This window comes from Centroberyx affinis, unplaced genomic scaffold (genome assembly GCF_046629955.1).
Source record: "Centroberyx affinis isolate AG114_WGS23_722 - 3 ecotype Tasmania unplaced genomic scaffold, CSIRO-AGI_Caff_v1 ptg001306l_1, whole genome shotgun sequence".
Classification (NCBI taxonomy): Eukaryota; Metazoa; Chordata; class Actinopteri; order Beryciformes; family Berycidae; genus Centroberyx; species Centroberyx affinis.
In genome coordinates, this window is record NW_027279812.1 from 177,050 (window position 1) to 204,240 (window position 27,191).

At 39.9% G+C, this 27,191-nt stretch overlaps 2 protein-coding genes across 4 annotated transcripts in view; one reads left to right on the forward strand and one right to left on the reverse strand.

The window, feature by feature from the left end:
• Positions 1-12,918, forward strand: part of hpn (hepsin) — a 14,618-nt gene extending 1,700 nt beyond the window's left edge. The window contains exons 2-12 of the mRNA XM_071525584.1: positions 5,934-6,041; positions 6,556-6,597; positions 6,924-7,053; positions 7,182-7,301; positions 8,093-8,133; positions 8,510-8,675; positions 9,424-9,614; positions 11,609-11,704; positions 11,923-12,065; positions 12,372-12,536; positions 12,801-12,918. Coding sequence (XP_071381685.1) covers positions 5,934-6,041; positions 6,556-6,597; positions 6,924-7,053; positions 7,182-7,301; positions 8,093-8,133; positions 8,510-8,675; positions 9,424-9,614; positions 11,609-11,704; positions 11,923-12,065; positions 12,372-12,536; positions 12,801-12,845 — 1,247 coding nt within the window. The 3' untranslated portion in view covers positions 12,846-12,918. The remainder of the gene's footprint in view (positions 1-5,933; positions 6,042-6,555; positions 6,598-6,923; positions 7,054-7,181; positions 7,302-8,092; positions 8,134-8,509; positions 8,676-9,423; positions 9,615-11,608; positions 11,705-11,922; positions 12,066-12,371; positions 12,537-12,800) is intronic.
• A 4,904-nt stretch (positions 12,919-17,822) lies between these two features.
• LOC139649233 (B-cell receptor CD22-like) lies at positions 17,823-24,436 on the reverse strand. Of its 3 annotated transcripts, none has more exons than XM_071525577.1 (11): positions 24,351-24,436; positions 24,059-24,112; positions 23,257-23,583; positions 22,919-23,140; positions 21,745-22,029; positions 20,727-21,011; positions 20,329-20,410; positions 19,932-19,959; positions 19,206-19,376; positions 18,880-18,989; positions 17,823-18,424 (listed from the first exon to the last, which is right to left on the reverse strand). In XM_071525577.1, exons 2-11 carry the CDS (start codon positions 24,096-24,098, stop codon positions 18,361-18,363), a joined length of 1,614 nt encoding a protein of 537 aa, XP_071381678.1. In that variant the 5' UTR covers positions 24,099-24,112; positions 24,351-24,436; the 3' UTR covers positions 17,823-18,360. The 3 variants fall into 3 exon arrangements, with proteins under 3 accessions (XP_071381678.1, XP_071381679.1, XP_071381677.1); XM_071525578.1 differs by having other exon boundaries at positions 19,233-19,379; XM_071525576.1 differs by having other exon boundaries at positions 19,206-19,379.
• Positions 24,437-27,191: the final 2,755 nt, after the last annotated feature.

The following is a 27,191-nucleotide window of genomic DNA, read 5'->3' on the forward strand; positions in this document are numbered from 1 at the left end:
GCACACACAGATACACATGATCACACAGCTTAGAATATCTTTCCTTTGAGGGGGGATAAATCAATTGATGTCCGCTGTGTGTTTGTTTTTGATTTAACTTCTCTGTTATGACTACGGCTGCAACACATTATGACTCATATCACTTGTGTGTGCGTGTGTGTGTGTGTGTGTGTGTATGTGTGTATTTATGCGTCTCTAAGAAAGACAGAAAGACTGTTAATCAGTCATTGTCTGCCAGTTACCTTTAATAGATCCAGTATTAGCTCATGCTGTTTCTGCAACTGTTTCTTTTCAACTTACTTTTGGCTCATTCTATTCTAATCACTCCCAGGTTCAATTTACTTGCAATTTACGTAATTCACTCTATTTGGGATTTTTTTCAAAATGCCATTTTGAGAAACTTTTTGCCAAAGAAGATTTTCTAACTATCTAACTTATCAAGGGACTGTTGTTAGCAATTTGAGTTTCTGTTTACATTTTTAAGTTTCTGTTTACATCTTTAAGCGATTACAGGTGTGGAGCAATAGGGCAGCAGCAGTGTTACTGTTGCATGCAGGGTCTGCAGTAAAAACTGGGACTTCAGTGATGACATCCTGTATATAGTCAGTCCACCTGGCTGAAGAAAATGTGTAGAGCTCCCAGGCATGAAATACACCTTTCCAGCTAGTTAATGTTCATACATGTAGAACATTATCACTCAACATGACAGATAACACTTTAGTGTAACACAAAATACAATAGATACAGGTGGAATATGGCTTCTGTATATTCTCAGTCCTACCAACTTTCACTACTACAGCAGTGGTACTTTTAGTGTACTTTTACTACAGCGATTTCAGAAGAATCCTGCATTACACACCCACATTACATACACACACACACACACACACAGAGGGGGAGGTCTTAGGTAGAGACATGGACAATAGAGTCTTTGTTCTCTGGAGTACTGTGACGAGGGGGAAGAGGGGAGGAAAGAAAGAAGAAGAGAGGAGATGGGGAAACGGGGAGGAGGGGAACAGCATGGCAGGTAGTGCTGCGTCTGGGTTAGAGCAGTGGTTCTCAACCTTTTCCCCTTGTGACCCCTCAAAACGAAGCGATGCCTACTCGCGACCCCCAGTGTACACAGTGAAGAACAGTTGAACCAAAGAATGATTTTCCCTTTTCAGGCTGTCTCATTTGATTAATTATCAGAGGAGGCTGAGAAGCTTAAAAATGCTTAAAAAAATAACGCTTAAAAAAATTACAGAAAAATCTGACATGATAATACATTTGTATAGTAGAAATATGTTTCTTTTCCTATCCCATAAATCATCTTGCGAGCCCCTGGTCGGTCCTGACCAATAGGCTGAGAACCACTGGGCTTGAGTTGAGGTGGGTGGAGGAAACATTGGGGTATTTCCTGGAACCGCCATCTGAAAGAATGAACACAGGAGCCAGGAATGTCCCTCTGATAATATGTACATTGGCTGTCTAATGTTCACTGTTCACATACTCACCAAGTTCACGTCTTTTTGTCTCTCGCTATTTCCTTTTCTCTCTCTCTGTCTTTGCATCTTTCTTGCTCTTTTTCTCTCTGACCCTTGGCCCCTATTGTTACCCACAATCCAACAAGCCAAGGAACAATAACACCATTAACAAGCTTACTGGACTTTTGGGAAGAAAGCAGAGGAAGGGAGGGGGGGAAGAGAGGACAGGTACGGAAAGGGGAAACGAGAAGGGCAAGAGAGGAAAGGGAGAGATGGGTAAGGGGAGGAGGAAAGGAAAGGTGGGGAGCGGTCAAGAGGAGAAGATTCAGGAAAAGGTTTGAAAGTTAAGGGGGAGGGAAATGCGGGAACAAGGTACAGGTAGAGTTGGACAGACAGAGGTAGAGGTGTAGAGGAAGGGAACAGATGTGCGGAGATGGAAGAGGCAGAGTTTGAGATGGAAGGTAAGGTCTCTAGATTATCAGGTCCAGGCAGCTATCAGGTTTCTTCGACAACAACATGGAAATTCGGCAACCGTGGGACCATCTGGGACCGAGCAGGCTTGCTGGTTCTGTAGGACACTGCCTCATGATTTATGGATCTTATTGGAGGGAGAAAGAAATGAGAGAAATGGAAGCAGATGGAGTTGTACCTTGAGGGTCAGTTGGGGGAAAACTAAACTAATGAGGTGAGGGAGGGAGGCAGTTCTAGAAAGAGATTAGTGCCAGTAGAGATTGTATATGAATTGCAGAAATTTGAATTTGTCGTGCCCCTATTGAACTGTTAAATTTGAAAAAATTTACATCAGCCAATGATCTAGCTTTCTTCTTCCCACTTAGTGAAAGAGTTGCAAATTGTGTGCTAGCTACTAGGACACTGGGCTGCATAGGACGTTCAGTAGTTTGCTTCACCAATTTGCTATCTTGCAGCTACAGCTGCGTTTAAAAGCAGTGTATTGAAGCGTGGCAGGCCTAGTTGTTTGCAACATCGTAGCAGGCAGCAAATATTTGGATATTTAGCAGTGGTAGTGTAGCATCTCACTAAAGTTTGTTTACATGCCTGGTCACTGCAGTACAACAACAATAATACAATACAATACAACAACACATGTTTTCTGAAGAAATTAGTTAGCTATTAGCTGTTACCTAGCTAACAGGTCGCAGCTATAGGCTGCATGTTCACATGTTTCTAGACAAAAGCAAATTTTAGCTTGATTTATCAAGTTGATATGACATTCACTAATAAAAAACAAATGACAAGATTTGCAACGCTTTCACCAAGTGTATAGAACAAGGCTCAATCATTGGCTGAGGAGATGAACAAGGCATAGTGTCACCTGGCTTGAGGTTGGCTGAGTGAAGAATGGGACGGGGCCACTGTTAGCAGGTGGCGCCTTCCAGTCGACACTTAGGGAATTAAAGCACCGTGTGCCCGGATATTTGTTGTTGAGTCGAGAAAACTGACTGAATTGCAAATTGCAGTTTGAAATTATTGTTAAAAGTTAAATTTAATAATAATAATAATAATAATAAATATCAAGCCATTGCATTCAGTTTCAAATTGTGCCATGTATATTCAATTTTTGAGTTCATTTATCAACAAACATTTTTTTTTTAATTCAGTGGTTCAATATGAGCATGGGAAATTAAAAATCTGCAAGTCTGCAATTCAAATACAATCTCTGCTGGCACTAACCTCTTTCTATAGACAGTGAGAACAGTAGAGATGTGAGAGGGGAGAGAGGAGGGAGAACGTGGAGAGAGATGGGGGCAGGAAGGAAACTTGGCATCTGGAATGTTTTCTCTGATTCGATAGGGAACATTTACTTCTCATATACTGTTCTGCTGTTGTTCTTTGGCACACACTACTGTTTTAGCAGTATTATCCCTCCAGCCCTGACTCTCTACTGCAGTGTGATGAAGAATAGAAAATCCACTTTAAGAGAGCGCACATTACAGGCTGTCCTACACCAAAAACCATTGATACATGGCACTAAAGACTTTGGGTTAACATTTTAATTTCTTAGTATACACACCTTCATTGGAACTCAGGAGTCGTCAATCTCCAACATGAGCTGCCCACTATCAACATTTTCCCTCTGCTATCAATACTGATCAACAGAAATAGGCAAAATTATTTTTTAAAATGTATGAGCAAGGGCACAGAATAAAATAAAAATATCTGGAACTACTTTTCTTTAAAGTGGCCACTGGTTCTTTGTCCCCAGGTCCAACTGCTCACCCCAATAACAATGTCATATCCACCTTTAAAGGGACAGTTCACCAAATAACGTTTGTTTACACAAATACAGTCAAGTTTAATTTTCATCAAATAGATTGACTGGTTCAGGTTGTTTTGCTCAGTTGTTAGCTTCCCTAAGAAATCATTTTTCTACTCTGGCTGCATAGACTGACATCTTCCACTCACACACTGTTCTCACCTTTCTATTTTCACTACAGAGTCTGAAAAAAACAACAGAGTAGCATGATGTAATTTACTTTTGTAGTCTCCACCCTAAACCGTGCATGAGGCAAGATTTACCGCTTTGTGACCAGACTTAATCTGTCTGTGTCAAACATGTTAACCCCAGCCTCCTGCTTTTGTCTGCCCTGTTGATCTAGCTCAGATGCTGATGACGATGATGATGATAATGATGATGACTGGGTCATTGTGTAAAACTGGTGGGTTGTGGGAAATGAAATGAGCTGTTTTTGTAGTGATAAGGAATGTGACTGACAGTTCACATTTTTTAAACACATTTTGTCTGTGCACGTTTGCTAGATAGGGAATGAATGTTGACTAATATTACTCTTAATCTAAATCGCTCTGGAGTAGAGCATCAGGTCGGCCTAAAAGTGGAACCAATTAAATGGGCCAAAAGTGTGATAACAAGGCAACACTGGAATGAATTACAGATTTATTGATTAGTTTGGAAATGGTGGAAAGGGATCTTAGCGGGGAACCAGGGATGCTCTGTTGATGTTTGGGATGGGAGTCTTGGTGTGGCGTCCGCTGAGCTGAGTGACCCCTAGGTAGACTGGAAGATTGAGACAGAAAAAAAAAACAAATAGGGAGCATGTTGGATTAGCTTACAAAGTGTGCGATCTAAAAATCCTTCCTTTTTTCCCCTAGTCACCTCCATTTCTCTGCTGTCATGATAGTGAAGGAGAAAAAAGAAGCAGCTGCTTAAAACACTTCTTTAAAACCCTTCAGTACAGGATGTTCTAGGAAATGAATTACATGATTGTGCACCCAGCATGGCCAAATAAAATGTAATGCTTCTCACGATGTGAAATGACTTGATGATGAATGAGAAGAAAGCTACTTACGACTAGATACTTACTTACTAGATACTTACTTGGCAGTTGGTGAGAAGTTATATTTTGCTAGCATGAGCTCTTCTCCTCTCCTCTCCTCTCCTCTCCTCTCCTCTCCTCTCCTCTCCTCTCCAGTAATTAATGTTTTGGTCTCACACCTTATGGTTTGATGATCTGTGAGACAGAGATTAGGGATGCGGCTCGAGAGGCCAAGGGGATTGACTTAATTACAGTGCTATCCGCCACCTGAACATTGTTTTTCAGCTTTATTTATCCAGGTTAGTCACACTGAGACCATGGCTCTTTTTCACAAGTAAGACCTACAGCAAGCAGGTTACTAGTAATAATAGTTAATCAAAGCATTGACAGTTTCCAATAGATTGCTCTTCCATAGTGCTAACTACCTCTGCTAATCAGTTCACTCCAATCTGTGGGTCAAGTTGACAAACTCTGCAGAGCAAGGATAACAGGGGCAGAGAGGGACACACTCAGGACAACACACACACACACACACACACACACACACACACACACACACACACACACACACGGACAGACATGGCACCATATCCCAGTTCCCAGTTTAAGAGTTTGTTCTCGCTTGGTGGAGAAATGCTAGACTTTAGACTATTGATCTAATCGGTGTCATTTGTACTTTTCAGATTTTGCCAGGAAATGTGCTGTTATGCTATTCCACTGGCATACAGTCAGGAGGATAAGCATTGGGACAGTGTGCAGAAATTGGTCTTTTTTGCTAATGTTTGTGGTAGAATGAGTCAAAAACAGAACTAAATCAAAAGCTAACAGTATGTGCTTTTGCTAACATGTTTGTAAAGTGTAAAGTTTGTAAAGTCTACAACAAAAAAACAACAAACAAATCTATATTTAGTTTGCTGTTGTAATATTTACACTTTTGATTGTATCATCTAAATCTTCTCTTCAGCGATCTGCCCAGGTTGGCGTGTAATGTTATGTAATGTTACATCTGTATGTGTGTGGGTGTGTGGGTGTGTGTGTGTGTGTGTGCAGCTGTATACGTGCTTTTGCATGTGTGCATTCATATCCATGTGTCTGTTTGTGTCCATGCCTGTGTGTACATACATTCATACATCTGTGTGTGTGTGTGTGTGTGTGTGTGTGTGTGTCTCTACAGGCAGCAGGGGAATCTCTCTGACCTGTGTGTTGACCCCCTGTCGGGTGGTTGGGGTGTGTGTGACGCTGATGACCTTGGGAGCCATTGGAGCTGCTGTCTGGGCCGTAGGTTAGACAACACACACACACACACACACACACAGGTTTGGGAAGGCTAAATCCATTAAAGATCGCTGGATGCATACTTATAATTGTAATTATTTGTTATGTAATGCACTGGAGTATTATAACTACATAAAAACATAATAACAACATGATAAGATCCCCTCTAGTTACTTTTGTACTGCATTGCCTCCAAAATACATAGAATATGAAGATAGATCATGAATTTCAATTTCCAGGCTGTAATTTGAGTAGTGTTATGATAATCTATCATTCTCAACTCTTATCTCATGATGTTTGTATACGTACAGTCATCTCTAATCCAAAAGCATCGCTGTTCTTTTTTTTATTTTATTCAGATTACTGCAATCCTAGGACATGTAATGACTCCTCCCTGCTTATAGACATACAGCCCTATTCTGTTTTGAGTTCTCATTTTCATGAATCTGGTGATCAAAAACTCTTTGTGTCACACTGATGTTTTAATATATACCTACTGTTTTGCTCTTCGCCCTCTGTAGTCACATACTGCAACATGGAGGAAGACACAGGACTGTATGATGGTGAGTGACAGAGCAGAGACTGATGGATTCAGAACCTGTTCACATTTTTCAGAAAAAAAAAGAGAGAAAGACACAGGAGAGAATGTTCTGGCAGGATTCAGTTATAGACCACATGTGGTTCAAGGGGAGAAGGACTTAAAAAGTGAACTGGGCACATTCATGGTACTCTTTTAATGAAGAGGCTTTCAAGTTTCTAACCAGAAAAGTGCCTTGGGGCTTCATTTTGTTCTAATTATGCAATAATTACAACATCAGAGACTGAAAACAGGGGTGTGTGCCTTTGTACCAAGCTTGTTTTGAAAGTAACCCCATCTCACCCCCTGCAGTCCAGGTGAATTCAGCTGACCAGCATCTTCGAGTGTTTGACTCCGCCCAGAGGAGGTGGCGTCAGGTGTGTTCCTCTTCAGCCAATGAGCAGCTGGCTAGCATCAGCTGTGAGGAAGTGGGCTTTGTCAGGTGAGATGTTTTACAGCAGAAATGTACTATGTTTTCATGCAGCCTAGTAATATATCAGCAGGACTAACGTGTGTGTGTGTGTGTGTGTGTGTGTGTTGTGTGTGTGTGTGTGTGTGTGTGTGTTTCAGTGTGGTGAATTACTCCGTAGCGTCAGTCCCGGAGGCCAGTAGTGATGGAGGGGAATTCTTCTGTGTCAAACAGGAAGAGCTCAGCTACGGCAAGAAAATCAAAGACTCATTGTTCCCATGGTAACACACACCTGTCTGTCTGTTTCTGCACCTGTCCCGAGCTGCAGGTAGACAAAGTCTGCTGCCATGCTTGGCGTTTGTCACATTAGAGCATTTTTGGCTAGAACTCAAAGTAGATAAGCAAGGATATGAAGACAGTTTTGTAAATCTGATTTACAATTTATGAACAAGTAAAATTAGCATTGGTCATTCTTCATATAGTACTTGTGAGCCTCTCACTTAACGTTTAATTTAACTTAGAAGTACTATCCATGCCTGACATTTTTCTAAATACTTGTTTACACCATTGAGAGCCTGAAAAAACTTTCAAAACTTTGGAGGGTTTTGTCTCAGAACTTAAAACATTGAACAAGCCAAAGCATCTCAGTGTTTTCTCTACTTTAGGTACAAGACACATCAATTTGTCTGCTTGATCTTGCTCTTCCAGTGTGGAAAAACACAAAATGTAATTTGTCAGAATGTTTCACTGTTTTCAGTAATTTTTCTCTGATGCTTACTCACATTTTCCACCATAATGATCATCTGTCTCACTCTCATTCTTTCAGTTTCTGTACTTTTCTATTTCTTCTATACCTTTCCGTGGCAAACCTGTCTCCCTCTCACCAGTCTGTCTTTCTGTCTTTTTGTCTCTACATGTAACTTTCTAACCCTGCTGTCCTGTTTGTTTCTCTCACTGTCTGTCTTGTACCTGTCTGTCGACTCAGAGTAAACTGAATAGTAACTTAAATTCAGTTTGAATATTTGTTTTTCCACTGTCAGCCTGTTGCTAACTCCGTCTGTCTTTGTTTCAGTGACTGTGAGAGCAGGGAGGTTCTCACGCTGTTGTGCCAAGGTAAGATCTGAGCACAGATCTGCATTCATTCTCTCTGACACACTGGCACACTTTATACTTCTACCTTTCTCTGACCTCTGACCTTTTTGCACGTACTCGCCGTTTAACTCTTCCATGAGCTCTTTATTCTTTGGGTCAAAGGGATTTCTCCCTCTGTATCCTGTCTATCTCTCCCTGTTTCTATCTCTCACACCCTCATTTTTACTTTATCTCAGTTATTTTGTTTTCTTGTGCTGATTTGCTTCTCTTTCACTCACCCACCCTCACTCTACCTACAACTAGTCCTTGCTAGTCCTTCCTCTTCTATCTTGCCTTTTAATTTTTACCTTAGCACTCCTCTCTCCTCCCTCCTCACTGTACCTCTCTCCCTCCACAGACTGTGGCAGGCGTAGTTTGACGGAGGACCGTATAGTGGGTGGTGTGGATTCCAGGCAGGGCAGCTGGCCATGGCAGGTCAGCTTGCAGTACGATGGAGTTCACCAGTGTGGAGGATCCATCATCTCAGACCGCTGGATTGTCTCCGCAGCACACTGCTTCCCTGAGTAAGAGGCCGGGCTTGAATTTACACAGCAACCACATACAGTATATCTGAGTTTTAAGCATGTGCGGGACAAACTAGATTACTTTTAGATGTCTTAACAGGGAAATCAGATAGCCGTGAGGAGATTAGATCTGTGCCATGAAAGGTTAAAAGTGAGATTTTAAAGACACTTACTCAGATCAACCTTTTTTAAATAGAACACAATGACAATAAGCACGCATTTGCAGGTGTACAAGGGGAAAAATAAAGAAAGACTACGGTAACATATAAACGTATAAAATAGATGTATGCAGGCTCAAATGCACACACACACATACACAAACACTCACACACACACACATGCATGCTTGGACACAAACTTAAGTTACTTAAATATGTATTCAGATATGTACTGTAGATAACAGAATAGTTGACTAATATTAAAACTTTAGACTGAGACTTGTAATAACCTGTATAGACAATTGTAATAAATACAAGACATCTCAAATCAGAATCACCGTTAATGTCTGTAACATTATTTTAGACACATTGTTTCTCTGATAGAAATCAATGATCGCATTTGAATTGTGACCTAATATCAGCTTCACAGCCAGTGATTTGCATCAAAATCCAATAATCCTCATCATAGGAATGTCCTGGTATAAACCTGTCAACTAGGTCTAGGTGTTTGGGGTGGTGGGTGTTGAAAAAGCTTGAGATTGACTAAACTAGAGTTAATATATCTCCCTGTCTCACTCCCTCTCTGCTAGACGGTACCGCTATGTGGCTCGCTGGCGTGTGCTGCTGGGATCCATCTACAATAAACCAGTCAACGCCAATGTGGCGGAGGTGAAGACCATTGTCTACCACAGCAGCTACCTGCCCTTTGTAGACGCTAACATCGATGACAACAGCAGGGACATCGCTGTCCTGGCTCTCACTCAGCCGCTCACCTTCACCGGTAAGACACAGAGGCACGTGTGCAGAAGCAGGAGCGCACATTAAAAAACAGACACACCTAAAGGAACACACACATACTGTACAAACACACCCATGTCTGCACACATATTTGATTGCATGATGATGATGAGAGGTGATGGGGACTGGCAAAGAAATGGAGAGAGAGGGAGAGTTGATCATTATGGTAAATTGGCTGCTTCAGGTTTCATGTTTCAGCATGAAAACATGTTTCAGCAAGAGTCAGCATGACAAAGGTTCTTTCTGTCCAACATAATTATATCAGGACAGAACAGGATGTAACTGACTCTTCCCTCTCTTGTCTTTCTCTGCCGGAATCCCAGGGCTCTTATTCTGAAATATCAGCACTGTAATAATGAGAGGGATACAGTGATTTTCAAAACGATTCATCTGTCATCTCTCCCTGGTTACTGTAATCCTGTGAGGCGAGGGTAAAGAGGGTAAAGGGGTGGGGGGAATGGTGCATACAGGGTGGATTTACACAGGTATCAAAGGTTTGATTTGTTTCCAACTCTTTGTGCCATAGATTTGCTCCTTTCCTAGGAGGGAGAGAGGGAGAGAGAGAGAGAGAGACACAGAGAGAGAGAGAGAGAGAGAGAGAGAGAGAGAGAGAGAGAGAGAGAGATACATTGGTCAATAACCTGATCGACCTTGCAGATATATTGTCATCACTTTGTGCTATGGCTATGGGGCAGTGAAAATCTGGCCCTTTAAAGCAATGTTTCCCCCAAACATATTTCTTAGTGTGGTAGCATTTGAACCATGTGACACGATGTGACAAGATCCCTTCAGTGAAAAACAGTTGGTCATGTCTGACATCTAGTGTTTGGCACACGTGATTACAATCACAGCATGAAGTTCACTGGAGTGAAAATAAAGGAGGTGATGGACAGTCGAACTTGGAATACCCCTTCTGTTACAATAAGCTGTTACACTATTATTGTTAGCGGCAGACCAGCAGGAAATCATGTGGTTTCCAGGTCCCAAAAGTGAAAATGAGATATAAGCTCATTTTCACTCTCTTCTTCAGTCTCTATGGTTTGGAGTCAGCTGTTTCACTCTTGTGTGCAAGTGTGCCTGTGTGTGCTGTGCTGATATGCTTATGTGTTTTATGTGTGTTCATGTGCATCTGTGTTTGTACATACAGTACATGTTTGTTTATACACATTGCATACACCATTGACACCTGTAGCAAACATGTAAATAGGCATTTTATTAAGTTTGCAGATGATTCTGTCATGCAGGAGGCTGAGGCTGTCATGGTGTGAATTCTTCCTTGAGTTGAATGTTGTCAAAACTAAGGAAACGGCAACTGATTTGATAGGATTACATGCTGTTCCCAAACCCACAGTAATACATGAAATGGATATTGAATTGGGTTATAAATATCTGGGAACTGTTGCGGATAAGAAAGTTGCTTTTGAGACAAATGCAGATTAAATCTGTAAGAAGGTACAGCAGTGTTTGTGTCCCTACAGAGAATGAGCTTTTTTAGCAAATGTGGTAAAATGGTGACCTTGTTCTATTCAAGTTTTATTGAATCATTCTTAACCTTTTCTATTGTAGCCAGGTTTAGCAGCATGAGCTAAAACAGATTGGGTGCGAGCCAGTCTAGACTAACTGAAATCTTTGAGAAGTATAAAAGGCAGGCCAATATCGTTCTTGACTGTCCCGGTCAGGCCACACAGCTGATACCTTTGGGTGCCACTTTAGAGTGTGTGAACTTAAGAATAAAATAAGCAGGGACTCATTTATCCCAACTGCAATCTATCATGCCTATATAAGAGTGTTTTTTCACTGATGAGTGACTTTATATCTCGCCATATTGACCTACTGACTCCCTGTCTGGCCTTAACAATCAATGTTTATCTGTGTGGTAGATGTTGCAGTGGTTTATTTTGTGTTTTATTGCGCTTTTATGTTTTTATTGTGTTTTTATTTTATATTTTTACTTTGGACTTGTGCCTGTGTGTGTAGAATACATCCAGCCTATTTGCCTGCCAGCCTATGGTCAAAGACTGATCGATGGACAGATGGGAACAGTAACAGGCTGGGGAAATGTAGGATACTATGGTGAGTCTATATTTCAATACCACACCACACACTAACCTGAATTGCTTGATAACATATAATGTTGATGTTGCTGTCTGTTGTTTGCTCTGTATTTTATCTGACTTTTTAGAGACAATGAATTTAATTAATTTCCCACTGTAGGATCAATAAAGTACTATTATCAAAACAATACCAGCACTACTTGCAGCTTGTAACTGCGTAACCTTCCTCCCTCCCAGGTCATCTAGCGGATGTTCTCCAGGAAGCGAATGTCCCCATCATCAGCGATGCCGTCTGTAATGCCCCTGATTACTATGACAACCAGATCACCACCAGCATGTTCTGTGCCGGCTTTGAGAAGGGAGGTATCGACGCCTGCCAGGTCAGTGTGTGTATGGATTTGTGCACTTTCATCTGTGTATGTTTGTGTGCTGGAGTGTGTGTGTGTGTGTGTAGGTTTTAAAATGTGAGTATGTTCTCTGATGTGTGTGTGTACACCTGTAATCTGAATACATGTGTGTGTCTGATCCGTACTTTTTTTAACTATATGTCTGATATGTCTTTGTATCCCTTCCTATTAACAAGTGCATTCCTGAACCCCATATGTGCGCCTGAAATGGGCAGTTCTAACGTGTGTGTATTGTTGATGGCTGTGTGTGTGAACTGATATAAATGAGTGTGTTTGCAGGGAGACAGCGGGGGTCCTTTTGTGGCAGATGACTGCCTGTCGAAGGCCAGCCGGTACCGCCTGCTGGGGGTGGTGAGCTGGGGAACCGGCTGTGCCATGGCCAAGAAGCCTGGTGTCTACACCAGAGTGTCCCGATTTCTACCCTGGATATCTACTGCCATGAGGGTGAGGGACTGGGAAAGATCACATGCACACACACACACACACACACACACAAACAAACAACCTTGCTAATTAAACACAGTATCCATGCAGACACACATACACCTGATTGCTGGCTCACGTTTTGCAAATACACTCACACATACAGACATGCACAAAGTGATCAGGTTTAGTGTTACATACTTCCTTTAAGATTGGACCTGAACTGTCCCACTCGTGACCTTTCAAATGTGTTCAGCAATTTCTCCTCTCATCTCTCCTCTCTAGAACTATCACAACTCACCAGGGGTTCACAAGCTGGCGCGGACATGAGATTGCTACACCTGTTTTTCCACTTTTCCTACTCTTGGAAGACTAAGGATGGACCCTGAAGAAGTCCATGGGGGATGATTTCATGGGGGGTGAAAGAGGATGGCATCCCCTTCTCAGCATGGTTGCATGTATTCCCCTTTTTACCTATAGATTTAAGATATAGAAACGTGTGTGGAAACTATAGAATTTACCCAATTAGCATCCCCCTTGTTAAATTGATGCAAAAAGCCTACAGGCCATCCCATCCTGCACCTTTCCAGAGAGATACACAGAGCTCTTAAAACACTTTACGTCTTAAGCTCATGCAGCACATTATTTAGTAGGAGTACACTTTGAACACTTTGCACGCAATTATCGATAAAATGCCAAATAAAGGAATTAATGTCAGAACTCACTATGCTTGACTAAAGATGATGATGTTGCAATATGAGATTAATGTATTTTTTTCTTTTACTTTGGTATTTTCCAGCTGCATACTATTTAGGTAGTAGAGGTGTGCAGACGTGGCACTATTTATATCTGTATCTGTTCAATCATGATGATTATTTGCATCTGTTTTGGATAAAATCAGCAGGAAGTAACCTATGCCTAAAAAGGTTTTATGGCACATTTAGACTATGACTAACCCTGAAACACACTCATTAACCTGTTTTTAAATTGTTTTGAAAACATTAACAAGCTGCATTTCAATGAGCAACAAATACCTTAGAAAGTGAAAAGTTGCACATCCAAGAAATCAAAATAAGCTCATTGATGTAATAATGGACACAGAACAATTGATTTTAACATCACTAATGTAATACTATGATAATATTTTTGCTGTTACAAATGCAAAACAATTTCATACAAACAATTAGGTTCATGAACGTTACCAGAACTGTAATAATCAATGTTATAAGCTATAAGTTAGAAAAAAGTTAGCTGTAATTGCATCTGTAAAAACTCAGTTTCGTCTTTAGCAGTCCAGATGTAATTGCAATCAATAAAGGAAATTAATTTATACATGGTATTCCTTGTGGAGAGGTGAGGTTTTTCCCACTTCCTTCAGTTCCAGACTTCAAACAGCCAGCAAGTGGTAGCTCGCTCATAGCAAGCCACAATAATTGCAGTGTGACTATGTGCTTAGTTTTATTGTCACAGGAAATTTCTATGAGGAAGTTAGGAAATAAGTGATGAGCCCTAATCCAAGTACCAGGAATGGTAGCTCTTACACTAGCTGCATGAAACAAGGAACTCTGCCTTAGCTCAACAGCAGAGTCCCGGGGCGAACAGGCTGTGTGTGAGGACGAGGTGCAATAAGGACAATATCAACTCATAGAGGAGGGGATAGGGCTGCTTGGTTATAGAGCTTAACTATCACTGTCACAACAAAACCACCTGATAATCCTCCGCTGAGGAATTAGTCAACTTAAAATGTCATTTTTAATCAGATCCGCTAATGAAATGCAGCATTTTCTGACAAAATCAGTTGTATATCTCCCAGTACAAAAATACATTTCCTGCCCTGATGAAGTAGTTACTCATGAAAAACAAAAAAAAGTTATACTCGGCATTTTTAGATTCTTTGTGCAAGAGAGACTACAATTAGTTTTTTTGTTTGCTTACAACTACAAAGTCAAAGTTGCTGGGCAGGTTTTATAGTCACATGATTACAGATCCTCTAAAATGTTACTGTTAATGCTAGTGAATAACTTTGATAACATTCCTTAGTGAGTTTTATTTTCAAGCCAAAAATCCTTGTGTAAGAGTACAGCACATATCAAAGTTTTAAAATAGTGAGCATCTCATTTTAGAACAAAACTGCAGTTACTATTCACATTTTAGGTTGTCGTGATGGTAGATGTTGCATTTGTGATACATGTGAAGTCTTGTTATATGCAGTAGTCTGCTGTAGACATTGTTGTGATTATTGATTATTGACACATTGTCTTTATGGGCATTTTTATGTTTCGCTTGTTTGTTTGGCCCAAGACACAAACTATGAAAGAACAAAAAAATTACCAAATGTTTAAGATGAACTGGTGAAGTTGAGACTCAGTTCAAATCAGTATTTTGTTGTTATTTTGTAAATACTAGTCAATGTCTTTTTTTTGTTGATAGATGTTTATATTAGACATGTTACAGACGTTTAAATGATCCACAGATTTTAATGCCAAGAGTGCAATAATAACCAAAATCATGTTCTCAGCAAATGTAATTTTTCACAGCACAGGTTACAATGACATTTCCTACAATTACTGAAGTTCAGAATCCAAGCACATAAATCACATGATTGGGAAGGCAGGAGAACTGATAATGCTTGACACATCACAGATTAGGAAAAGGGACAAACTCTTCTCTTTTGTTTCTGACCAGTCGACACAGTATGAATGTTCGCTGATTACGACCCAAGGCCCAGGACATTGGAATAACATTTAACCTAAATTATATGCTCAGCGATCTTCCCCTTTAGTTCCCGAGGGCATATTTCACATGTACCACAAAGATTTCTTTCAATAGTTTATCAAGGGATGATATGGATTGTTGTTTATTGTATGGTTGAGATGAGGGTGGTGTCTGCCACCAAAGAATAAAAAAAAAAAACTTTGACAAATTACAAGAAGACAGTAGATTTACACTGTGTTCACACAGGGAGAGAAAACTAAATCTTTTGTGGGACCGATGTGATCTTTTCACTAACAGTCTAAACAGACAAAGATGGTTTCCACTTGGTTTCTAGCTGTCATGTTTCCTCCCTGTTTGGACGGAACTTTTGTGTAAATGCAGCCATAGAGTCCCACAGTGCTTACAGCCAATCCTCCCTTTAAAATAATATGTACAGTATGTATGTACATTTCTATCAATTATGATGTGTGCTAGAGGAAGAAATATTATTGTTACTGATTACAATGTTATTCATTGTAAAATGTAAATTGTTGCATTGAATATTGTATTGAAATAAAGCCTTAATTTAAGAAGTTTGTGCCATTGTCATTGTATAGAGTGGGACCACATTTACTTTTAAAAACTGCTAGGTCCAAATAGGTAACGCTTTATTTTATAGCCCACTAATTACGGTGTAACTAGTTTGCAATTATGGGGTACTAATAAAAGGGGTAACAATTTTGTAATTATGAGAGATTTATAAGGTGATTATGGTGTAACTATTTTTGTAATTACTGCATACTTAAAAAATAATTACAGCATTACCATAATAATAATTTTCTGTTTTTTTTTAACAGAAAACAAGTGGTATAATAAAAGCAAAATGGACTCTCAGTGGAAAAACAGACACATTTAGAATAAATACTGATTGTTAGTAATAGAGGTATAGAAAATGTTAATGGCCAACATATATTTACTAATACCATTACACTTTCAGACACTATAACAGTAGTGTGCAAATAAATGTATTCAAATAAAATGATTCAGTTGTTGATTTCTGTAAAGTGGATATGAAGATGACAGGAGTTCAGGAGTGGACTGCAGGTGAGAGGGCAGTCAAGCAGGGCTTTGGCTCATCTGCTTCTGTTTGGCAGGTCTGTTGGAGCAGCGTCTCTGCTGTTGCAGCCATGTTGTCTGCAGATTTCTTCTTCTTCTGCCAGAATAGGCAGGATAGCCAAGAAAAGAAGCCATGCTTCTTCTTTGGTGTTGTTGACAGACTGTCTTTGGCACTGGAACTCTGAGCTCCTGTAGGTTTGACCAGTTGGACGAGTGAAAGTGTTTTTTCCAGGGTCAGACCAGACAGATCCTTGGTGTCCTTTACAGTTTCAACCACAAGGCTTGGTGGGGCTTTGACCTCAACCTGGATGGCTGGAGCCTGGGACTCCTGAAGCAGGCCGGTTGATCCTTCCTTACGGTGAATCAGGGTGTCTTCAGCAAGAGAGACGAGAAGAGCCTCCTCTGAGGTGGAGATATTGTCAGGTCCAGCAGAGAGGACAGTGACTTTTGTTCCCTCACAACATTCAGGTTGATGCAGGACAGTGACAGAGCTTTCAGCAGCAGCCTTAGTCTGTGCACAAGAGTTGACCGTTTCCCTCTTGATGATAAAAGGACATTGTTTGTCCTCCTTCTCCAACTCCTGGAGGAACAGCTTCAGTTTAGAATCAGCTCTGACGACTGGCTCCCATTCATCAAGATGATCTTGAGTAGGGGCGTGGTGTGCAGCGCAGGCAGCCATAAATGTAGAACTCACTGTTGAGGAAGCATAGATGTGCTTTTCACCAAGTTCCTCCTCCTCCAGGAGGACTGAGAGGAACTGCATCAGGTGAGAATCAGTGCTGCTGACAACAGGTTCCCATTTGTCAAGCTGGTCCAGAGTCGGCCCATGCTGTGGGGAGCAGTCAACTGCAAATCTAGAGAGATGTGATGAAGCATAGAGGAGCTCCTCACCAAATCCGTCCTTCTTCAAGTCAAAGTGGGATTTGACCAGTGGCTCCCACTCATCCAGGCAGCCCAGAGTGGATCCACAGGGTGAGCAGCAGTCAGCCACAAATCCAGATGTGTCACATGGAGGAGCGTAGAGGTATCTCTTTCCAACTGCCTCCAGGTGGTAGTCATCGTCAAAACCAAAGGGGGAGTGCTGAAGCAGCCTCAATCTCTCAATGATTTTGAAGTCGTCAGTTTGAGCCTCATGGGATGGAGTCTCAACAAGGCGGAGCAGGTTAGACTGAGACTCAACATGCTGAGCTGGGTGGATGGATGCTCCACCTAAAGCTGTGTCTTCGGTCATGAGAGGAGACTCTTTCTCTGTGGGAGGAAGGACTCCTTTGTCCATATCCAAGAGAAGTTTGCATGCTGATGAAGCTGCACTGGCTATTGGTTCCCAGATATTGAGGCTCTCAAATCCACAAGCAGGTTTGGAGCCGAGACCAACAGCAGACTGAGGTGAAAGGTCACACCCGAGCTCAGCAGGAAATCCAGAAAAACTAGAGGCTTCAGCATAAAGATAATGCATAAGTTTAATATTGCCACTTAACAGACAGATGTGGAACAGCCTGAATACAGATTTTTTTCCCCCAATAATTTATATACTATAACAAAGTTTAGTAAAAGTGCCCAGATTATTAGGTTTTCAGTAAGTAGTCCAAAATTCATTTCATACAAAAATGACATTGGTCCACCTCTAAAAATGGAAATAAACATAATTTTAATAAACTTTAATAAACATTTTAATAAACAAAATAACTTTCTTATTAAAACAACTTTTAATTTTAATCCAACTACAAATATCATAAATACAATGTGTAATCTACAAAAATAAAATGTAAATTTTTTTCAAAATTTTGAACCAGTTACAGTTGTGATAGTAGGCTTATGGTTAACATTGCATAAATTACTGTTTAAACAAAGAAAACAGAGGGGAAAATTCATCTCCCCATTTACTATCAAGACACATTAAACATAACAAATCTCAATACTATTGATGCTGTAGACAAGATATTGACGGTTCCATGATAAGCTTGAGGCCAAACCTGCGCAAATAAAAAAATCTATTTCTTGATTGTATTTTGGACCCATCAGGATTCCACCAAACTCAGCTGTGTTTAGTCACAGTAGCGTAGATCACAGAGTTGTCTCCCTCTCCTGGCTTCTCGAACCTGAGGAGACAGTACAAATTTAGGATAGAATATCAAACACAAGAGAACTGCGTCCTTTGGGGTTGTGAACGGTGCTGACCTCCCTGCACCAAGTGTCGTTCCCACTGGTGTAAATCCCAGGGGTGCAGGGGGAGCGGCTGTAGATGTGAATTACTGACAAGTGTATTTTGTAAAGTGTCTGTCCTGTCTTGCAATCTTAACCTATGTGTCATGGGCATGTTTTTTATTTTTTTTGTCATTGCATCAGCATATGATTTCAATCATTAAACTGTATGGCAATATTTCATTGAATAAATCTAACTTATTAATAAATGTACAACACTTTAGGTCACCTTTGCCTAATTTGCCATCATTCTCACTGCTACAGAAAGGTAAAAAGAAAGAAGCATGATACTTAATTAAGGGCTTTACAAATAAAGTTAGCACTGAACCTTTACTGTAACTGGCCAACCTACTGGGTGTGTTGGTCCTGCAGGCTGTTGTCTGTGTGATGTGGAAGCCTGGTTTCTCTTGGTTTGATTGTCACTGTAGAGTAGACAACCTCCTCTCTCCAACTGCTGGGGTCCTGAGAGGAGAGGAGAGGCGAGGAGAGGAGAGGAGAGGAGAGGAGAGGAGAGGAGAGGAGAGGAGAGGAGAGGAGAAACACAGTGATCAGCTCTCCTCTTTCCACATAACACAAATATACTCAGATAATATGAAGTATTTATCTAAATAAATGTGTTGTGTTGGAGCATGTTATGTTGTTTGCATTTGAACATTCATGTTTTAGCTCCATATTTACATCGTATTCGTTTGAAGCAGTCCTAACTTTTCCTGCCTGTCCTGAGTGATCTGAATTCCTGCTGGGGGAAGGAGTCGAAAAGTGATCGATGTTGGCGTAAAGAGAGTCAGGCTTCTCTGTATTGGCTGAAGAGTCAGAGCCCCTCCCACCGGGCCTGGAGTCGGACATAGTCTGCTGGACAGGAGACAACAGAAGTCAGACAAAAGTTAGCTGGTGAACTGTCCCTTTAAAGTGTCATGTCAGTGGGGAACTTGTGTGTGTTTTGATTCCACTAAAATCCCTGTTTTTGTCTTGTGTGCAATGTCATGACCAATTCATAATAAAGGCAACACGACAGGTAACTAGTGTGACATTTTCTCTTCTCAAATTGATTGGTTGGACTCTTGATAAAGTACCAAGACTGAAAATGATGTTGAAATTTGAGTTTAAAAACCTGTTTTGAAGGTCTCAATGGTTTGTTTGTGTGTATCGTTTGTGGAAATGTTGTGAACTCATTGAAAAAAGGTTCATTTGTAGGGGCAAGACATACTCTTCAAAAATGTAAGTGCCTTTACCTCTGTTTAGTACTCTCAAAAATAAAGTCCTTGGTCTAGGATTAAATCAGATTTGTAGATACAGCACCACTGATAGTAGGAATTTTAAACAGTATGTGCATCTATGTTCCAATAATAATGTTGAAAGGAGTTTTGATTCACTATTTAAAGACTTTGCTTTAGGTGTACTCACTTGTTTGTCTGCATGTTTCTGTTTCTTCCTACCAAGACAATCACAAAAAAACCCCCACAAAAACGTTTGAGTTACTTAACATATCAAAGATTGAAAAACTCACACAAGATTTCTTTTGTGGCCTCATATTTTAGAGAAGTTATTTTGTAATAATGGAAAATTCACTGCAACGTGCTACTTCATGTGCAGTTCCTATGACAACATCAGGCAAATTTACACAACATTGGGGTAAACCTTCCTTGCTCCATTTAGTTTATACAGATTTTTTTTGGGCAGTTGCTGATTCTGCGAGCTGATACTTTTGAGTCTTCTAACTGTAAAGAGAGAAGGTGCACAAACAAGCCAGTGTCTAACAGTAACATCAACTCACTCATTCACTCATTCAAACAAGACTCACCGGAACAAAAGGACAAGTGCGACCAAAAATATCACAAGCACAGTGACTCCTACTCCAGCTAAGACAGGCAAAGCTTGGCTGGCTGAGAAGAAACACACAGTATAGGGTTAGATTACTGTTGGTAGATTGGGAGTATTTGTCAGCATACCAGTTCTGCAGGAATTCCTGCAAAATGGCAAAAATAAGCAGTTAGAAAGAACAGCCTTGCCATATTCAAAGCAAAAATAAAGATGAAATCTGGACATTTCCTGAGGGACTGGGCTAAGATGCAACTGAGTGCAATAAAGATTAGCCACTTAGCTCTGCTCAGTTGAGGATACAATAAACTAGGAATATTTAGCAGCTCATTATAGTAGGTACAGTTGAAATCATTATTTTGACAGTGAAGCCACACAAACCCTTTTCCTGCATCAGTAGCAGCAGCTCAGTTGAGTTCTCCCCCAGTGGGTTCCTGGCCAGACAGAGGTAGTGTCCAGTGTGGGACGGCTCCATGGAGGGAAGAGACAGCACCTGTCCTGACCCCACCTGGAGCAGGGAGCTGGGGCCGGGAGAGCCGGTCCTCCTGAACCAGGTGTAGCTGTCTGCTGCTGGGTTAGCAGCACTGCTGCAGCTCAGGTTCACACTGCTGCCCTCTGCAACACGTCCTGCTGGATCCACTGATACGGAAATGTTCTCTGGAAGGTCTGATGAAGGACAAATACTGTTAAGGAGTTCTGTTCCAAAATGAGCTAACCAAAAGTGACACTTACAAAATAATTGATACCATTGAGACTATATTTAACTCCATTTTGTATAAATACATAGATGTGCATGTAGAGTTTTGGAATAGAACTCTTCACCATCGCATTAACTTTATTTGAATAGTCACAATTTATCCATATATATTCCAATGGCATCAATGGTGGAAGTCAATCATTCTCAGCTAGTTGAAATCGCAACCTCAGTGCGTTCCAGTAGTCCTGGAAATGTGGCTTGAAAGATTTAATTTGCCCAATGCAATACTGTTCCCCATGAAGCAGCTTATGTTTTGTGAATGATATTTGGCAGCATTAGCTGGCTAGTCAGCATATAATGTTACCAACTGTAAGTGCAACTTTACAATTAAAATGTATATCTTTAACCAGTGACCACATAGGTGTTTTGATGAATTTAAGGTCATGCAATGCTGAAAAAGTAACTTGTATGTATTTTATAATTCTAAACATGTTTAACATTATGCTGTGTAGCATTTACAGTGAATACCACCATGCTGATGTGATGTCAGGTAAGTGCACCTCAGAAAACTACTTTTCCTCGTAGAAAGTCTGAATTTGCAACATCTCTGGAATGCAGCATAAGGAGTACTGGCACCACAACATCACAGTTTGACCAACAGATTTTTACTTTTCAAAGTAAGGAAAAACAGATAATACTTACACTGAACATCAAGGTTTAAATTGGCAGACTTGGGAAATGTGATGCCATTCGAGCTGATATGATTCGAGGCTCGACAGTGGTACAGTCCACTGTGGCTGGGCTGGATGTCAGAGATGATGTGGTTCTGCCCTGATGCCAATGGAGTATCTTCTGTATCCTTGTACAGAGTGTATCCCCCCTCTGTCACTGCTGGGTTGGCATCACTGCTGCAGGTGAAAGTCACTGAACTTCCTTTTACAACATCTCTTGATGGACTTACTGACAAACTGACTTTCCTCGGACCGTCTGATAAAGGGGAGATGAGGTTGTTAATCACACAGAGTCTCAGCAAAGAAATTTATTCTAAATTCTACTGAATATATACGGGTGGAGTCCGCTACTTTTCAGTTATTATGCCGCTGCTCTACTGTACTTTGACTACTTGATATGTCTTCATTCTGATGTACTGACAAAGAGATAATAACATAATGGCAAAGAAACTAATTTAACACAGACTACATCAAACAACACACTTGTCTGTCATCATTTATCTCAATCACATTACAACCTTGCACCATTACAACCATATTGTGTTTGTTTGTTTTATTAATGTCAAGATTTGCTTATTAACAGGTCAGTGCTGTCAATATCTCATTAGAACAAGCTGTATTTCACTCAAGTTACTCTTTAACATGAGTCTGAACATTCCCATGTTCATTGAAATATACTGGCCCAGTCAATCCAGGTGAAAGCCATGGTCCCTTATTGATTTCCTGCCTAATCAGCTTCAGTCATGAAAGGGAGACGTAGAGGAAGGGGAGGAGACCGGTTACAGAGGGACTTTTTGGCCTTGAGAAAACCGAGACATTGCAAAACTGGATTTGTGTAACTTGTCTGACAGAGATCTTCCCAGTATTTTGTAAGAAAATTCATCATATACAGTGTTTCCTCTGTAATTTTATGTAGCTGTGGTGCTTGGGGGGATAATTCTAGTTTTGTCCCTTATCTGTCGCTGTTTGGGTCTAAGTTACTTCTAAAACATTTGGACTACACTTATTTTAGTTCTAGATGATAAGACTACATTAAGAGACTAAATTACAGTTTGGTTGCACATTTTCTCTAGCAGTGGTGGTAATTCTCTTGACACAGGAAACTGCCACCACTCACATACTCACTATACTCACATTGTACTCACATTCAACATTCAGAGCAACGGAGACAGATCGGATTGCCTCCCGTCCTCTAATAGCACAGTGGTAACTCCCAGCATCCTCTATGCTGGCCTGGAAGTTTGGATTGGTTACTGGTTGTCTGTCTCTGAACCAGACTATATTTTGTATAGCACAAGCTGACGTACAGGTCAGACTGACCCTCTCTCCCTCTGTCACACTGGTCGGCTTTACAGCAGCAGTCAACTCTGGTCCAGGAATAGAAGCAGAAACAGATTGGCTTTAGTAAAATCATTTATGCTCAGGAGAGACCTTTGACCATTTTTTTTTACTCAAACCTAAATTGTCATCACTTTGTCATTACCTGTTACAGACAAAGAAAGGTATTTTCTACTCATCCACTGATCCGATGTTGTCTCAAACATAAAGAAGTACGCTCCTTCATCGGTGTCTTGTAGGTTATTGATCCTCAGATTACAATTACTCAATTTGTTACCTAGGTATTCAAAACGGCCTTGATATGAAAGGGCAGTTAAGACCCACCGCCCCAATGCATATGTCCCTTTAAACCATGTGACTGAGGTGACTCTCTGACCTCTAGGGTAGTCATATGAGCATTGTATAACTACAGATTGCCCTCTAAAAGCACATTGACTATTGAAGGTCACCCCCCAGGGTCCACTCCAAACACCTTTGGGAAAAAAAGGATAAGAAATGTGTCACTATTATTATTACTATTATACATTATTATTATTACTATTATTATTACTCATATACAGTCAAATCAGCCAACAAAATGAATGATAAAAATCTGTAATAAATATAAGATACAATCAGATTTGTTATTAGTTATTATTTTACAGCTCTATTTGCCACATGATTTGGTAGTACAGAGCATGCATGCAATCAACTACTATTCTATTAAATTTATGCTTGTCTGAAAATAAAACGTTTGAGGTTAACTGTGACAGAAAATAACGTGATATATTGTATTTCAAAGTTCGAAGCAGAACCTGCAGAATCACTTGATTACATCTTGCAAAGCCTAATGACAACATATTAAATGTTAAAGCCAAAAGTAAAGCTTAAATAAAGTCTAGCCTACAGCCACCACATATTTCCCAGCAATGTAGAAGCATCAATAAACACAAATTGCATTTCTTCACCTGGCATAATTACCAGAATCACCAGAATCACACTTGCCATTGTTTGACATCAACCTGCAACATGATACACAGGATACATCTCATTAATGTATGTCTGGGGGGAAATTACATCACAAATGACCAAAAAGAGCGCTGTAAACATTGTCAAAAAGGTTTTGTGCCTAGAACGAATCGTCTCTCTTAATTCTGTCATTGATCTAACACTATCCCTCAATGTAACTGATACAGTAATATCTTTATACCTGCTTATCAAGAAAGTACATTGTCAGTGTATGAAAGTAGCAGAACTCACCATAAAGCAAGCGGATTTATTTTCATGCAGATCGCTGGAGGCGACTTTGTGAATGTGGAGTGAAAAACAGAAGTAGGGGTGAGAACATTAAGCTGATGTCCCCTCCCTTACTCTTCAAGTCTTCACACCTTCAGACGATGACACAAAGTTTGAAAACTTCATATAATCTGATCCAAACATGCCTGGTCCACCTGCAGGACAGCCAACTCAGCATGCAGCAGAAACACCACCAGGAAACCACATGAAATGGCACATGCCCATGTCAGAGTGAAACTGTTCTATGACAATGTTGGCTACTCCTTCTCCTTTTCCTTTTCCTTCTCCTTCTCTTCCTCCTCAGAGCCTCATCTCCCTCAGTTGACGGCTGCAGCAACTATTACTACTGTGATACATCATCTGATACCCATCTGTGGTGAAAGCTCTACTTCTGCCAGATGTGCTTTTTATTTGGTGATAAGAAACTTTGTCCAGCAAGTCTGTGGGATATTTTCAGAAACAGATGGTTTCACAAAGTCAGCTTTCTAACATGTTCTATTTTTGTCCACAGGATGGTGTCACTGGACCGTGCAACAGATGTGTTATTAGTTTGCAAACCTCCAGTGGTTGGAGGAGCTGGTAAGAAAATACTACTGTGCCTGATTTGTTGAATAAAAACCAGGTTTAAACTGATGCTATGATTTCATGAATAGATCTGTTTCCTCCTATAGAGGTGCTGTCTTTCTCTCTACTGTCTCTAGAAACCTTTAACCTTCAGTTCTGTCTACTTTTAAGTGGCAGATGGTCTCCTGTGTGTACAAAAGGTGTCATAATCCTTGGACCAAGACAAACCATTGAAAATGTATTTATTTTTAATGGCAAAAATATTTGAGCATCAGGGAAAAAAACATTTTTCTTAACTCAATGAAGATGGAGAGTTTTTTTTTCTTGGACAAATATCCACCATTTGTTTTGAGTAATAAACAGGCTTCAGTGCATCATGAATTGTCTCATGAAGTGGCTACTGACCATGGTGGCACCATTTTGTTCTGCCCAATATTGTATCAGGACATGGGTTAGTTTGAATAAATAAATAATTAATTATATAATAATAATAAACAAATACATATTTTTGCCATAATAAACATTCTCAAAGCAACATGGTCGTATAGAAGTATAGAACTAATTGTGTAAGATTTAAAAAATTATAATTTAGAAAAGTTGACAATTCTGATTTCACTTTTGAAAATCTGATTCCCTATGGATGTCAAAATCACAAAATGTGATTCTTTCCACATTTACAGTAGAATATGTTGGATTTTGGCAAGTTTATGATATTTTAACAAATTAAACCAATCAAAGTTTACTCAAAGCCGAAAGAGGATGTGTCACCATATTGACTCATGCATTACAGCAAACACTTCCTCTACACCACTCAAACAGAGCAAGAGTTACACAACACCATTTAATTAAAATTTAGTGCTCTGGTATAACTGACGATTATCTCTTCCTGAGTTACTTAGGATCTCTATATAACATTTTTAGGTTGATGGTCAGTTTAACAGAACTGAAATCAATTGATGTCCTTTTAACTCTATAATGGCTTCACTAAGCCACTTTTATGTATGTATAATATAATGTGAAAAAGTTTCAATTCTGTTGTGTGACGAATACAAATACATTTTGTAGGGTCATTTGCATTGTGTGTATTTTTTTTGGGCATTTGTGGTGCCCCATATTGGTTGATTGTACGAAGGAAGCGTTCAACCCTTGGGCCAATCAGTAAATAAATGACAAATTTCATGTCATGAGGTGTGGGAGATATGAGTGCTTCTAACATTTTCATTGTGACATGTAGGTCTAATTTTAGCGCTCTGATTGGGTCAATCAGTGTAATTTTGAAAATTCTTAAAATATGCTGAAAATGCATACAGTGAAAAGATCTTGTTCGTAGATTAATTTTAATTAACAGGTCAAGAACTATTTCAATATCAGTAGTGATTTTGAAAGACCGAAAAAAATAAGAATCAAAAAGAATATGCAGTGAAATAATTTACTGTCAGTTTAATTGCAATAATCTTTATTGCCTCCATGTTAAAACATGTTTATTACCAGCAAATTATTATATTTTTGTCCTGAATATACCAAAACAAATTCCAAGTAACCTTGACTGATATGACATATTAAGTTAATATGGCGTATTTGGTTGATTTCCTTTCAGAGCCACAGATCTGAAGACTTCATGGCTGCCAATACAGGGAGAAACTACATGGAGGGTAAATTTCCATGTTAATACTGCAGTGAGAAAAAGTCTGTTCTTTTCTTGTCTAAATGCATCCAAAGTTGTTCACTGTATTCCTCTGACCTCACTGGTGACATTCAGGTTAACATAGAGTTTCCTCACCCTCAACACTCACCTGCTGCTAATGTATCCATGCTGTCTTGTTGGTGAGTTTAGTTAGTTTTCTGTCTTTTTTTTTTTTTCAATGTAACAGATCACATCATGTGATTTACGTTATTGCTAGCTTGCTTCTTCTAAATCAAGAATGGATGCAAAACAGAAATAAATGTTGCAGAGTCATTATTCAAAATAAGCTGGTTAGTTAGCTAAGTAGAACTGATTTTACATTGTTAAATATACTGTGCTGAAATTCTGATTGCTCACATACAGATGTATCATTTGTAGATGTCAAACCTTTTACTGCAAGTTTTTTTCCACTTCTAAAACTTCTTCTACTGCATCACAGCGTCACATTGTTATACAGAGAACTTCTTTAGAATTCAAATGTTTACCACTTTTCAGTGGTCAGAAGGTAAAAGGGATCATGTAGCAACCACTCATTCAAGAAGTATTTATGACTTTTG

Excerpts from the sequence above, each read along its gene's own strand:
- LOC139649233 (XM_071525576.1), bottom strand. The coding sequence starts at position 24,098 with ATGGCAAGTGTGATTCTGGTGATTCTGGTAATTATGCCAG. Across the intron at positions 21,012-21,744 it reads TTTAAACCTTGATGTTCAGT|ACCTTCCAGAGAACATTTCC; the intron begins GTAAGTATTATC and ends GTCCTTCATCAG. Across the intron at positions 20,411-20,726 it reads GCTACTGATGCAGGAAAAGG|CCAGCCAAGCTTTGCCTGTC; the intron begins GTTTGTGTGGCT and ends GTTTCTTCTCAG.